A 14137-nucleotide genomic window follows, 5' to 3' on the forward strand; every position below is an offset into this window, starting at 1 on the left:
TAGATAGATAGATAGATAGATAGATAGATAGATAGATAGATAGATAGATAGATAGATAGATAGATAGATAGATAGATAGATAGATAGATATTTGTACAGGAAAAATGCACCTTTTATGCAGATGACACTTACTCATTTACCTTGACTATCAATGAGCGTTTTATCCGGCAATTTCTTGGTTATTTCTCTGAATTATTGCCTTTCCTTCAGGGAGAATAAAAAAAAGATGTAACACATAAGTTTCCTAACACATAAGTTAGGAAACAACATTGACTACATTTAAAAAAAATGGTATTATAAACTTATTGTATAGAGAATAAAAACAATGAATCCCCATGGTCTTCATTTTCTGTTTTTGTTTTCATTAGAGCGAAAGGAGAGAACAGAATAGAGTTAATATAAATTGTGGTCTTTAAGTGGGTCTCTCCAGAATCCTTTGTTCTTGTATTTTTTGCTTAATGCTTTTATCCTAGAAAATTTTTAAGCTCTTTTCAAAACATCTGCGACTAAAAACCGCAAGCTCTATTCTTAAGACCTTGCATATTTGATTGCCCTGACTTGCTTCATTGTGCTCTTGTATTTACATTTTAATAACTTTCATTTGGCAGAGTCTCCCCCAGAAAAGAAAAAAAAAAAAAAACAATAAAAGCAAACACATTTTAGTGTCAAGAGGGTTCAAAAGAATAATATAAAATAAACATAAAAACCAACCTTGTTTGTCCTTACATGCTTTTTACATTTACTGAGCATCTGGTTCTAAATACTTTTGTTAGAAACAACTTCTGTTGGATTAAAACACACACACAAACAAAAAAAAACAAAATAGTTAAAGCTTAATAGGATATGAAGAAGTAGTTGAAATCTGTAAAGGCGTAAGTCAGCCCTAGTCAGGTGTTTGTGTAATGTTTTTTTTTTTTTGTTAGATCTTAGCCGCTTTTTGCCTCACTGTGAATCCCGTTCTTGCACCTGTTTTCCTGTGACCACTCGAAAAATCATGAAACTCAGACAAGGTGGAGAGGAACAGAAGAAGAGCTGAAATACTTGAGAGAAACATCTTCTTGCATAACTACTGATCGTCTACTCAATGGACTCTGTCTCTGAATAATTCATAGCTCTGAGTTAGATGAGAGAACAAGTAAAAAAAAAAAAAGATTAAATATCACAGGCAATAAAATAGATAGATTTGATCGGATTTTTGGATGAAGTTGAGGCATAAAATCGATAATGAACTGTAGGTTATAATTATCAGACCAAGAGCTACAAAATATATTGAGTTATTGAAATTGGATTATTCTCTGTTACCGTTTTTTTTATGACTGATGAACGCAAGAACAGAGATCTGAAAAGGGGATTTATGTATGACGAGAGGATGAGGCTCGTTGCATAAAACCGTGAGCGAACAGAGCTTTTCGTTTCTGAAGAACAACCGTTGTCAGGCAAACACAGACACTCAGAGGGAGGAGGGGCACTCACGCTTTTGTACTAAATATATAGATAAAAATGCAACACGATAAACAACTTAATTGGGAGCTCTTACGACTTCTTACTGTTTGACTCCAGCTCCTAACAACAGACACATAGCAAGCAACTGAAAGGATGTTTTTCATTTTTTTCTGTTGCACATCATATCATGTGCAACAAAAATGCCTTACATTATTCTAAAAAGAAAAAATTGAACAAGTGGAATCTAATGATGTTGAAATGACAGTTGTATCTGGACCGGGCTAAGCTGCCTCCAGGGGAGCCTGCAGAGAACTTTTACTAGATTTGGAGACCCAGTCGGAAGATGATGAGGCAGAAAAAAAAAGTGATACATTTATTGCTAAGGTTAGATTGAAACAATTTAAGACCAGAATGTTTTGACTAGGTTCAGATGACTCAATAACTGAATGATAGTATACTTTAGTTCTTAGTATTACAGAAAACAAAACAAACAAACAAAAAAAAAAACATGTTTGTGGTAGCATTATTTTTACATTACCAAGACCCTAAGATGTGGATTTATGAACTGTTGACATTCTTTGGACAGGAGTGAGTGAACCAAATAGCATTTCCATGAAGTACTCTGGAACTACTAATGGTAAATTAATTAAGCCCATGATGAAGATATGTTGCCATTTTCTGGTTTACGATAACCCTGTGATGGTGGGGGAGGGTTGGTGTGAGGCATCTGTAGCAAAGAAAGAAAGAAAAAAAAAACAACGAGATGTATGTGGCTGCTGTCATCTACATGTAGTGGGGGTGGAAAACAGGACCTGGAACAAGTGAAATTTAAAAATGACAGGTTACACAAAACAAGGACACAAATAAATGCAAAATAAGTAAAGAAATAAAAAGATGAAGGAGAAATATGTAACGCATGTAAACCTGTAGCCAGTTCTCAAATTCTTATTAGTGATGAAGGAGTAGACTGGGGGCTGGTAGAGACCGTGGGCTTTGTCAGCAAATGTATGAGGGCCCCAACAATTTCCCCCGGAGCCCGTTTGGTGGCGCCAGCGCCTTGATAAAAGCAATACAAGGTACTTTAGCCTTCCGCCGAGCAACATAGTACCATCTGAATGGCTCCAAGCGGCGCATTCATTTTACATCATTCAAATTACGGAGACTCATATGGCAGCTGAATAAATACAACCACTTTCCACGCAACGCGCCTCTTACGTCTACGTGAAACTGATTTTTAAAGTTGTAGAAGTAAGAGGTTATACTCTCTGAGGTTTCTCGGGCGCCACCTAGTGACTTCGAATATTTCCCCCTGCGGGAGGACGAATATTAAAATTTTGTTTGTTTGCTTGCTTTTACCTTTTAACAATCAAAAGGTATTTCTTGCTGTTTGTTTCGAGGGTAAAACACGACTTTTAAGATAGCCTTAGAGGAATACTGCTTTTTTGACAAAGACTCGGTGTGTATAGCTTCTAATTGACTTTGATTGGTTTGTAATAATTTATCTGCTGATGATGAACTAAAAGCAGTTAATAAATAGACTATTCTATAAGCACATAAACTATGAGGGAATAAAAAGGTTTCTCCAAACCTTGCCTGATGAATAATTTCATCCAAGAATATATATGAAATTTATTCAAGACCGTGTGTGTCAATTTGTCCCTCTGTTAATGGAGCAGCCTTTAACAGAGGGTTATAAATCACAGTGTTTTAACCCTTTATCTTGTTCAACTGTAATTTTATTTATTACCTTCAACCACGTTGCTGTTATTATACCTACAGATAATTCAGTTTTAACCCAAGACTTCAATGGTCAATGGGAAGTGGAGAAAGATAATTTCCTTCCATTGAGTTGAAATTTGGCCATGTTTAAAGCAGATTGTATGTGTTCCAAATCTGAAAATGTTTCTGCTTTGTAATAAGTTGTACATCCTGTTTGCAGGGCTGTTTTTCAACCAGTGAATCACCAAATCATAATAATAAAAAAATAAAAGTAATCATTCTGTAAATATGAAAACTTCCAATTTATCCATAATTTATTGTGAAATGAGCTTCCCTCGTTCAGATCTGTGTGCAAAAACAAATTAGAGGATGTGTCGGTTTCGTAAGAAATCTAAAAAATAAGTCTCTTTGCTTTGCCAAGCATTTTTTTTTCCACCTACATGAAAGTAGGACAAGAGTTGTCCCGAACATTAGCCATGTATGATCAGTAATCCATGGAGGACCCCATGTCGGACCACCCTCATTTACTGCTCCTCCTACACGTGTTGGGTTAGTTTAAGGATGACTGATGCCCCCTGCTGGCGGGATACACGCTCACCGATACAACAGGCTGCTCAACCAAGAAAACATTGTAAATATGAGAAAAAGAGAATGGACGAGATTTGTTTACTAATAATTTTAGATAAATTCTTATATTTTTGCCAGCTCAGATTTAGCCGCCTGTTGTAGCACATTCTGTAGAAAATCGCAGAAAATGTATTTCAGTTAACTGAATTCAGTGAGTCATGTTTTTAAAGAGATTGTGTCGGACAATTGTGGCTCGGCTAGTTTTTTCCAGACATATTAAATAATGCATTACACTAATAAAAAGGGATTTTTATTTTACTGCTGATAAGCATGTACAATTTTTGCACTCCCTTCCTAGTCGGTCAGGCTTCCTTTCATGAATTACTTCTTTAATAACAGGCTAGAGTTTCTCAAAGATGCAGTTTCTCCTGTTGGCTGCGAACACTTTTTCCTTCCACTTAACTTCCCTTTAACATTTTTGCCGCAGGGTGTCGACGCCATGCGTTTTCTACAGGATAAGTGAATCTGAATCAGTCTTTAAAAAGTTTATTGTAGTTCTGGCATTGTGTTTCGTTCCCTTTAACAGGGTAAACAATCAGCACAAGTCAAGAGGTAGAAAACTTTCATTTGCAAAAAAAAAAAAAAAAAAGGTTAACTGACCTTTTTACATGCACACACACGCTATCAATGCAAAATGTTATGTTTGCAAATTTCCGCAAAAAAACATCAGTACTTGCAGTACACTCATATACACAACACTACATGACAGTGATATCATTCAACACTCAATGGGCTCCATTCTGTGCACAAAGAAGAATTAAATAATATGCATCAGCTATGGAGCTCCTGGAGGATGGACAAACAAACCTTAAATAAACATCTGACCTCAAGACTGAAATGGCTGATTTAAAATTCCTGGGCACACAGACAGCAAAGAACCACGAATGTGGCCCACGATGTAGCAAGTATGCGAGCTGCTTCGTGTGTGTGGTTTGTGCTGCCGAAACACTGACAGGTTTAATATTAAGGAAAAATAACGGAGCTCGGGTAAACAGCTTGGATTCATTAAACATCTCGTCTAAGTGTTAAAAAGATCATGTCGATAGTCGGTACAAACAGTCCTCTGAATCTGAGTAAAGGGAAGCAAGCCAAACACTCGGGGCTGATGTTATATGACCCAGGACAGGTTGAGACAGCGGGCGATGAAGGCGTACGTGTCGGCCACTTCCTGGATGACTTTGCTGGTGGGCTTCCCGGCTCCGTGGCCCGACTTTGTGTCCACGAGGATGAACAGGGGATTTGTCTGCTTGGCGCTGCGACCCACGATGTGCTGAAGGGTGGCGATGTATTTGAGCGAGTGGAGGGGCACCACCCGGTCGTCGTGGTCTCCCGTCAGCAGCAGCACCGCTGGGTACTGGACCCCATTGCCCTCTGGGACGTGGATGTTGTGCAGCGGCGAGTATCTGGAGAAATTACAAAAAATTAAAAAGAACTACATGCAGTGCAGCCAACAGATATTCAGACAGTAAAGAATATCACTGCTGCGCAAAGGTATAGTCAAAACTATTGAGACCAAACATATCAGTAGGGCTGAAATGGTTTAATCGGATTAATCGGTTATTGAAATAATCGTCAACTGAGTAGGCGATTAATTGTTCGCTGACTTAAAGTCCTGCTAAAATAACATATTTAGAGCAGCAATTAATCCAAAACAGTACAAAAACACTCTGTAAAAAGAAAAAAAAAAATCGTATGAAGCACCTTTTGATATCAAAATATAAATCAGAACTATAATGAACAGACTAGTCCTAAACTTTTATTGAGGTTAAGTCAAGCAGAAAGTGGCCGAGCTTTTCACACGTTGACGGTAGAAATACTTATTTTTGCTGCAGATGCATCCTTTGTTACAAATGATCAGATTAAGGAAGGCTGCGTTACTCCATTCTTTGCATCTTCTACTGTATTTCTAAAGTATTTCTAAATAAATAAATAAAAAATCCGTGGAATGTGTCAATTTTATCCCCCGATTAATTGTCAGCATAATCAACAGACAAACCCATCACAGAAACAATCATTATTTGTAGCACCACATATCAGTTTAAAATATAAGTAGAACTATTTTAATCGCCCAAGTGGAGACTCTTAATGTAGTTTCTTAACGTAGTGGATTCAGTGGTATGTTTTTTTTTCTTTTTTTTTTGTACTTTCTATTGTTATTGTTTAAAAGTTAAATAACAAAATGTGGTAAAGATCAGATCAGTTAGACTTTCAAACCAGAGTGTGTATTTTTATTTTATTTCTTTTTTACCGAGACAGCTTAAAGGAGTTCAGAAGCAAAAGAGAAACCTGAGTGTAGCGCTTTTAATCTGAAGGGCCTGGTTCAAACAGGACAGACATGTTTCCTTCCCTCTGAAAAGGTTAAAAACACAAGAGGACAGATGGACAACACTGCCCAGGAGGTCTTACTTAACGAGCCACTCGAACTGCTCTTTGTCCTCTGCACAGCCAAAGTCTGTGGTCCAGGCGTGGCCGATGGTGAACTTGTGGAACTTCATCATGTCCATGACGCCCACCTGAGCCACGGCACAGCCAAACAGCTCAGGCCGCTGGTTCACACAGGCCGCTGAGGGACAAGGTGTTCTGTTAACGACGCTCTCAGCTGGAAGCATGAACCAAAACTCATCCGGTCTCTAGGATACGTACCCACGAGTAAACCCCCGTTAGAACCTCCATTTATAGTCAGCTTGGACGGCGACGTGTAACCCTCCTTGATGAGATATTCAGCTGCGCACTGGAAGTCTGTGAAGCAGTTCTGCTTGTTCGCGAGCATTCCAGCTGAAGAAGACCAAATGTGTCACCGTGATTTTAAACATCAACCCAAACGCATGTTTTATAAGCTGCCGGGGCCTTGAGCTGCCTACCTTTGTGCCAGGTCTCCCCGTACTCGCCCCCACCTCTGATGTTAGCCACGGCCAGAACGCCTCCTAGATGTCTGACGAAGATGAGTCGGGAGACGCTGTAACTCGGCGTGATGGAGATGTTGAAGCCTCCGTAGCCGTACAAGAAACCTGGATGGGATCCGTCCAGTTTGATGCCTTTCTTGTGAACGATAAACATCGGTATCTGCGTGCCGTCCTTGGAGGGATAGAAGATCTAACGGAAATAGACAACGGCTTAATCACGAAATGGTTTAGCAGAAAAAAATAATAATAAATATTTAAAATATATACAAAATATGAAGTTTATCTTGTTACCTGAGTTGTTTGGTAGTCCGCAGGGTTGAAACCTTTGACGGTGACCTCTCTGAAGACATGAGGCTGCAGTGGTTCCTTAGTTAGGTCACAATGGTAAATGATAGCTGGGGAAAGGAGGAAAACAAAAACATTTAGTGATTTTCAAAATCACTTGGAAAGCAAGTGGGACAGTTATTTCCCTGTGTGGTTTAAAGTATGAAGTAATTTCTTTTAAATAGGTCTAAATTAGCTTTTTGAAACAAGAAAAAAACCAAAAGACAAACCAGTTTCTAATTTTAAATGTACATTTTGCTCTTTTTCTTCATGTTTTTGTATCTTAGTACTGAACCATAAAGTAAATGTCTTAAAGACAGGATTAATAAGCACGTTATTATTATAACAGGTTTTAAGATAAATTGAAATTCCTGTGCTTTTTGGCAACACGTTCACCTTAATCGCATCACTAATGTCCACTGTCAACTATAAAACAAACTAAAAAAAACAAACTATTTTTAAGGAGTAATTTTTAAGAGCTTTAATTAATCAAAAACACCAAATATTTTTTTTTTTAAAATTCAACAGCACAGCCCTTCATTGTTTATATATATATATATAAAAAAATGGCTGACTGATCAGCAAGTTCATCTGGGAACCTGTGCTTCATCTCAATATACACAAACAAGCAGCTCTGTTAATATTTAGCCTACTGGCCTGTAAAAAGCACACGCTGTATTCATTAATAATGCAACATCACAGCGTCTTCTACCTGGTGATAAAAAAGAGGTGAAATAGTAGAAGATCTCCGAATCTCTCTTCCGTCCCGTAAAGCCCACGATCGAGCCGACGTCGAGAGGGAAGGTTCTCAGCTCCTCCCCTGAGCTCAGACGGTACATCTTCAACACATTCTTCACATCGTGGAGGAAACATACAAACAGGTAGCTGGAGTAGGTGCAGGTAGCGAACACTGGAGGGAAGACGCGGGAAAATTAACAGAGAGCGAGGGCTTTAAAATCAGGTTAACATTACGGGAGCTCTGTAAAAGTTTGCACACCGCTTGTGGTTGCATTTGTCACATAATTGGTAAATAAGGTTCACCTGTTTTACGTTTGATCTCAGCTTTAAGAACCAGTAAAACCACAAGAAGTTCAGAGTCAAAAAAAAAAAAAAATTCAGTGTATTAAATATGTGGTTGTGATGAGAGAGATGAAGTTTTTCCAAAAGCTCACCGATGACATCTTTGTCATGTTGAGGGATGAGCTCCTTCCAGTTTCCCTGATCCGGAGAGGCGAAGTCGATGTTGATGAGTCTGTAACGCGGGGCGTCCAAGTTGGTCTTAAAACTAAACGAGGTTCCCTCGTTGGTCACGTATTCGTACTCCGCGTCAAAGTTGTCAATCAGCTTTATCCAGGGTAAAAGTCCTAAACACACAAGGTTGTGCAAAATTAAATGAAACAAAACTAATAAAAAAAAGTCTGTATTATAGCAAATTAAAATTGTGCAAAAAAGTTCCAATTTCAGATTTAGTTACCATTTAAATATATAAGAATAGCTGTTTGAAAAGGCCGAGTTATAAGCAACTTTTTGAAGGAAAAAAAAACAACATTCTCAGGTAATTTCAAATAGCACAGAATAAAATGCTATGAATGACAAATAGAAAAAGGAATACCTGTAATGCCCTGAGGAGTTGTCTGCAGGTCGCAATACCACAGTCTGTTGACAGGATCGCAACCTTCTCTGATTGACAGCAGCACATAGCGCCCATCATCTGATACCTGAAATTATTCTCCCGTCACTAGCCGCTACCTCAAACATCAATTTGCACATGTAGTCTATTTATTTCATTTATTTGTTTTTTTATTTTTTCAAAGAACCATGAGGCCCACCTCAGCGCCGCACATCCATTTAGGGTGGTCAGGAAACTCGGCACACAGCACGTCCTCTGACTGTGGAGTCCCCAGAATGTGATAGTAAAGCTTCTGATGAAGATTCGTGGAGGTCTCGGTACCTGCGAGGTGCAACACAATAAGTTCAATAAAGCAACCAAAATAAAAAAAAACAACCTTGGTTATTAAAAACAACAATGGGGCAAAATTTCCTTACCATAGTCTCAGTTAAAGTCTAATTTCTGAACCATCTGTAACGGATATTTATATTCACACCAGATATGGAAATCTTATATCTTACCGTCACTTTTGCCCTCCTGATCCGGGTACGAATTGTAAAAAAGCCCCTTCCCATCATGAGTCCAGGACATGCAGCTAAACTTGACTCGCTCCAGGCGGTCCTCCAGAGGCTCGGCGCCCTCAACCCGCAAGAAGTGGATCTCCACCCAGTCCGACCCGCTAGCGCTGGTGCCGTAGGCCAGGTACTCTCCGTCCTCAGAAAATGCGTAACCTCGATAATGTCAGAGTAGAACACAGAGAACTTAAACATCTGCTTTTATTTTTATCAAAAAAATGAGCCGTTGCTATTGAAGGACGCAGGATTATTAACTTGTCTGAAAAATCGTAAGGTATAATTGATGGAATACCTCGAAGAGCAACAGTTCCGTCATCGGAAAACGTGTTTGGGTCTAAGAACACTGTGGGGTCAGCATCTAAACTCTCCTGGACATACATCACGCTCTGGTTCTGGAGGCCTGTGTTGTAAAAGTGAAAATACCTAAAAAAAAAAAAAAAACATGGACAGAAAAGATAAAATTGGGAACTGTCACCTCAGAGTGAATATCGAAACAGTCTGCTGAATGCCTCACCTGCTTCCCCTCTTAAACGGACAACTGTACTTTGGATAGTCGTACAGCTCCGTCATGCGCTCCTTGAAGAGATCCCGCACTTCACACTGTTCTAAAAACGGCAACGTCAGCTGGTTCTGAGCGTTGACAAAGGCCTGGTGGGAGAGAAAAGGTTTCACACACTCATGATTTATTGAGATGCCACTTATTTACTTTAGCAGATAAAAAAAAACATATAGAAGAGCCAGACCTTTCTAATTAAATCAGAGAGCCACACATTTTATTTTACTTTTGTGAACTATGGATGCTTCAATCTCTAAGCAGGTAAGACAAATTTACCGAAATGTGTCAACTTCACTGATGACCAGATCCCACTTAAACAACATTCTTTATAATTGTATAATGTCTTTTTATGAAGAGGTAATCGCAGCAAGGTAACTGACTTGTGCATGCTAGCAAAACAAAATGCGTTCTGCATGAAAATCGAAATGAATGAGTATGGCGCAAAGTTGGCTGTTTGTTCTGATAAATATTGATTCACTTCTAACATGTAGGCTGAAGCTTTTCTTCATAGTGTGAGATTACACTTAAGACATTTTTGGAAGATTAAGGAACAATAAACAGAATGATCAGAATGTCGTTTTTGAATGCCAACACTGTAATGTGTGAACGTATCTACTATTTTTTCCTCATAGCACTTCCTGTGTCTGTGACAGACTCGTGGCACGAGGACCAATGAGGATTTACCTGCGTCTTCTCACTGTCTGGATCCTCCAGCCAGCTGTACGGATCTGGCACTTTGCAACCATGATAGTCATCCACCTAAATAATAATAATAGCAAAAACTCACTTAATAGGCAATATAAATGCCAGGCCGGCACATCATGGTGATAATTAACCCAACATATTATCTTGCCATGTGTAAGTTGTTTACTTTAGGAATCACATATTTAAATTATCAGCTCTGACAGCCTGGTTTCTATCACCTGGCTAAGCTAACTAGCATGCTAACAAAGCAAACGCTCGTTGAAATGAATGAACCCCACAGAGATTTAGCAAGCCAGGCTAATCAGTTAGCGAGTCCCCTTTACTCACAACAGCCTCGTCGCGGTAAGCCTGGGGATACTGAAAAGCCATTTTGGAGGTCAGTTTTCGAGAATGACGCAGTGACTGTAACAGAGGCTTTGAAATGACTTTGAGGAGCCTGTGAATCAACTTGAACCGAAGAAGCTTTTGTCAGAGATGCTCCCCGTTCACACACAGTCAACGAGCTCCTTGGTTGGTTGCTGTGCTGTCATATGAAATTTGAGATCGCCCTCTAGCGACAGAAAGCAGTAACACAACTTCAGAAATAACTAGGTTGACCCTCTTTTTAAAGAAATGTACAGTTGATGTAAAATTGAATCTTCTATTTTACTCGTTTTTTTTCTTCAGTTACGCATTACATTACTGTAATCTCACTTTTTCGGTGCACAAAGATCAGATTTCAAGTCCTGTCATCTGCAGAAATACTCAGATGACTGTAATTGTGTGTGAAGAAGCAGTGTTCAGGGAAATGATAGAATACTTTTCATAATCGTGCACTTTCATATCGTAACTAACATAAAAAAGACAACAAACAATGATGGATGACATAAGTTATTAACTAACAATAATTGTAAGAAGAATTACTGAACCAGATAGTGACTCAGTTAATCATGGAAATTACTTCTCAGCAGACAAGTTCAAGCATCTTGCTGCCTAATTAATGGTCAGGGATGGTAGGATGAAGCAGAACATGGTTAAATGGATTGGAATTTTAATAAACATTGTAGATCTTTTCAAGAAAAGGTTCCCCATAGCATGATGCTGCCACAAATGTGTTTCAGAAAGGATGTGTGTTCAAGATACATAGACAGATAGGCAGAAAGGCATATAGACATCATGTCATGGGTACTGAGCCGTAACGCATCCTCACTGTTGGCCATGAGAAACTGATCATGACTAAAACAATGAGATCTTGGATACCAGCAGCTGAAATGAGTGTCCTCATCCTCACTAAGAACAATGTACTATAATTCGGTTCAAAATTAATATTTTATATTTTGGACCAAAGATGATCAAAATCTATGTCCTACCATCATTTAAAAAAAAATAAATTACACTGAACACCACAAGGGGGCACCCATTCCCTTCCGCCTGTATATGCAAAGAAGCAGCAGAAAACACATTTCTTGTTAGAAATTTTACTTGAGCACTTGTGCCGCTCCCTGATGCAATGGCATCCTTGGCAGAAAGCCACTTTGCCTGTTTTAAAAGCCACAAAGAACGGAGAATTTTCGACATTTTTTTTTTCTTCCCAGTAATCCTCTCTCTCCCTCCAGTCATTTGTTTGTGCAGCCGCCTCAGGACCGGTGACTCAGAGAAACTAAACAAACTGGATAGCTATCTGTGTTTGGAACTGCAGTGGAATTTTTAAAGCCACTTTGTGGAGGAAAGTACAAAGTTATTCAAACTTCTTAAATAACACCTCGAACAGAGTTATGACACAGCAGGGTTTTCTCAGTAAGATCTCTCTCTTTTTTTTTTTTTAGCTATTACTTTTCTGGGGCGATCATTTCTGTGCTCCACATTGGCCTAATATATTTTGCTTCTATTGAGACAACTTGCCCTAACATCAGGTAGCCATTGAAAGAATGACTCTGTAGGAAGTTAAAAATGTCTCAGGGTAGATGAAAACAGGGATATTGGAAGGTCAGCTAAGAATCTCCATCACTGCTCTTATCTGTCTGACAGTGCAGGAGAGAGGTCAGCCCCTCACTCCTCTTTCTTTCCCCTCATCATCCTCTCTCCTCTCTTCCTTCCTCCACTTACTGCTTAATCAATCATGGCTGATTTGGCCATCATTGTCTCTTGCAGCTACACTTACACGATGAATGATGGCGCCTACGGAGGTGTCATACATAACTTCTAGAAGATGAGGGGATTCTCAAAACCAAACGTTCAATTAACTTAAATTGAACTTAATAACTTTAATGGGATGCTTTGTCACACCAAAAGTCTTGTTCCTTGTTCTCATGCCACATCTTCACCGTTTGTCATTCAGGAGAAATGCAGATAGGATCTTTCATTGCACATACACAGCAGTGTTTCCGCTTCAAAAAGGCAAACACATTGTTTGAATGCTCTGATCAGACAGTCAGATGTCTTCTAAGGAATTCCAGAGTGTTGTTACTTTCACATTCAGGCGTATTGGATCTTTCACGCCCTTTAGGCAGTTGCAATGGCGTGCAAAGTTCAGAAGAGATTTTTGAGTGGCGACACATACTTCTGTGTGATTGCATGATAAGTAGAGAGAAAAGAGAACATGGAACATTAATTTGAAATGAATCATCTTTCTCTTCTTCTCAGAAGCAAAATATAGTTCAGGCTCGGAGAAGGAAGTGGCTTTAGGCAAGTATCTTATCCCCGTTGTCTCTTCCCACCTCAACTCCAGCGACACATTTCCACATGCAAAGCGGATCTCTTCCTGTTTGTTCATCAACTGCAATATGTGTAAAAGGCCTATTGTGTTCTGGACACCTCTGCTTTCCTTCACAACTCGAGGGGGAGAACAACACCAATGGTTTGAATGAGTGTGTTTGAATTGTTACCTGCCCTTTCCACGCTCGTACAACGGCGAGTTCATGCACTTGTGTGTTTTACACAGAGCTGGACGTGCTATGGAGGTGTCCACGCGTGAATCACACCTCTTTTTCCCTTTGTTCCTCCCCCCCTCCCCCATTGTCCAGGGTCAGCGGTGATCTGTCCGTCCGTAGTCGGAAGCACCTGTCTCCGTTGCAGCATACAAAGAGGGATGACCACCTGTTGTGTTTTACTGCAGTGGGTTACTATGAAGTTATCCCATTCAGAAATCTCCATGGCCTCTCCCTGACTGACTCCTGTGTGATGCTGCCATTGTTTGACACCTGATTAAACAGCGATGTAGATAGGAAGCTACTGATTCGTGGAGATGATTGGACAAACTCTTAAATAATATCACTCAATAGGCTAGTTGAGCTACTGCTCAATTAACTAATTCATCAACTAGCTCACACAAGCTCTTTACACACCTTAAGAGCAATCATGCTTGTAAGCAAAACTGGTGATGTTCCAGCTTCTGTGTTCCTCAACATTTTTTTTTTCTGATATGATAGGCCAACACAAAATACCACAGACCTGTGAAGTGGCATGAAAAGCATGCATGTTGTTTTTTTTTATTTTATTTTATTTTTTTTAATAATTTTATTTTTAAAGTTAATGCCTTGTAGAATCACCTTTTGGGCTTGTATCCATCTACATTTTATATGAGGGCCAAAGCTTATTGTAAAATGTCAAAACAATGACTTTCTTCTGGCCTTTTCCCTGTACCGCCAAATTTAAGAATTGCATGACTACAAATTTCCCAGTAAGACAGATTCTCTCC

At 39.2% G+C, this 14137-nt stretch overlaps 1 protein-coding gene across 1 annotated transcript; it reads right to left on the reverse strand.

Moving 5' to 3' along the window:
• Positions 1 to 4259: 4259 nt before the first annotated feature.
• prep (prolyl endopeptidase) lies at positions 4260 to 10989 on the reverse strand. The gene is made up of 14 exons (XM_007546577.2): positions 10789 to 10989; positions 10441 to 10515; positions 9715 to 9848; positions 9493 to 9623; positions 9147 to 9356; positions 8846 to 8967; positions 8629 to 8734; positions 8189 to 8380; positions 7729 to 7926; positions 6984 to 7087; positions 6651 to 6882; positions 6433 to 6564; positions 6196 to 6352; positions 4260 to 5192 (listed from the first exon to the last, which is right to left on the reverse strand). The coding sequence occupies exons 1-14, from the start codon at positions 10828 to 10830 to the stop codon at positions 4898 to 4900; spliced, it is 2130 nt and encodes a 709-aa protein (XP_007546639.1). The 5' UTR covers positions 10831 to 10989; the 3' UTR covers positions 4260 to 4897.
• Between the last annotated feature and the right edge of the window lie 3148 nt (positions 10990 to 14137).

This window comes from Poecilia formosa, unplaced genomic scaffold (genome assembly GCF_000485575.1).
Source record: "Poecilia formosa unplaced genomic scaffold, Poecilia_formosa-5.1.2 Scaffold1, whole genome shotgun sequence".
Taxonomy (NCBI): domain Eukaryota; kingdom Metazoa; phylum Chordata; class Actinopteri; order Cyprinodontiformes; family Poeciliidae; genus Poecilia; species Poecilia formosa.

Bases quoted from the DNA above. Each gene is read 5' to 3' on its own strand.
- prep (XM_007546577.2), bottom strand. From the start codon at position 10,830: ATGGCTTTTCAGTATCCCCAGGCTTACCGCGACGAGGCTGTT. The intron at 8,968-9,146 runs GTAAGATATAAG...TGCACCTCGCAG, and splicing joins TCAGGAGGGCAAAAGTGACG to GTACCGAGACCTCCACGAAT. The intron at 5,193-6,195 runs GTAAGACCTCCT...TAATTTCTCCAG, and splicing joins CAGTTCGAGTGGCTCGTTAA to ATACTCGCCGCTGCACAACA.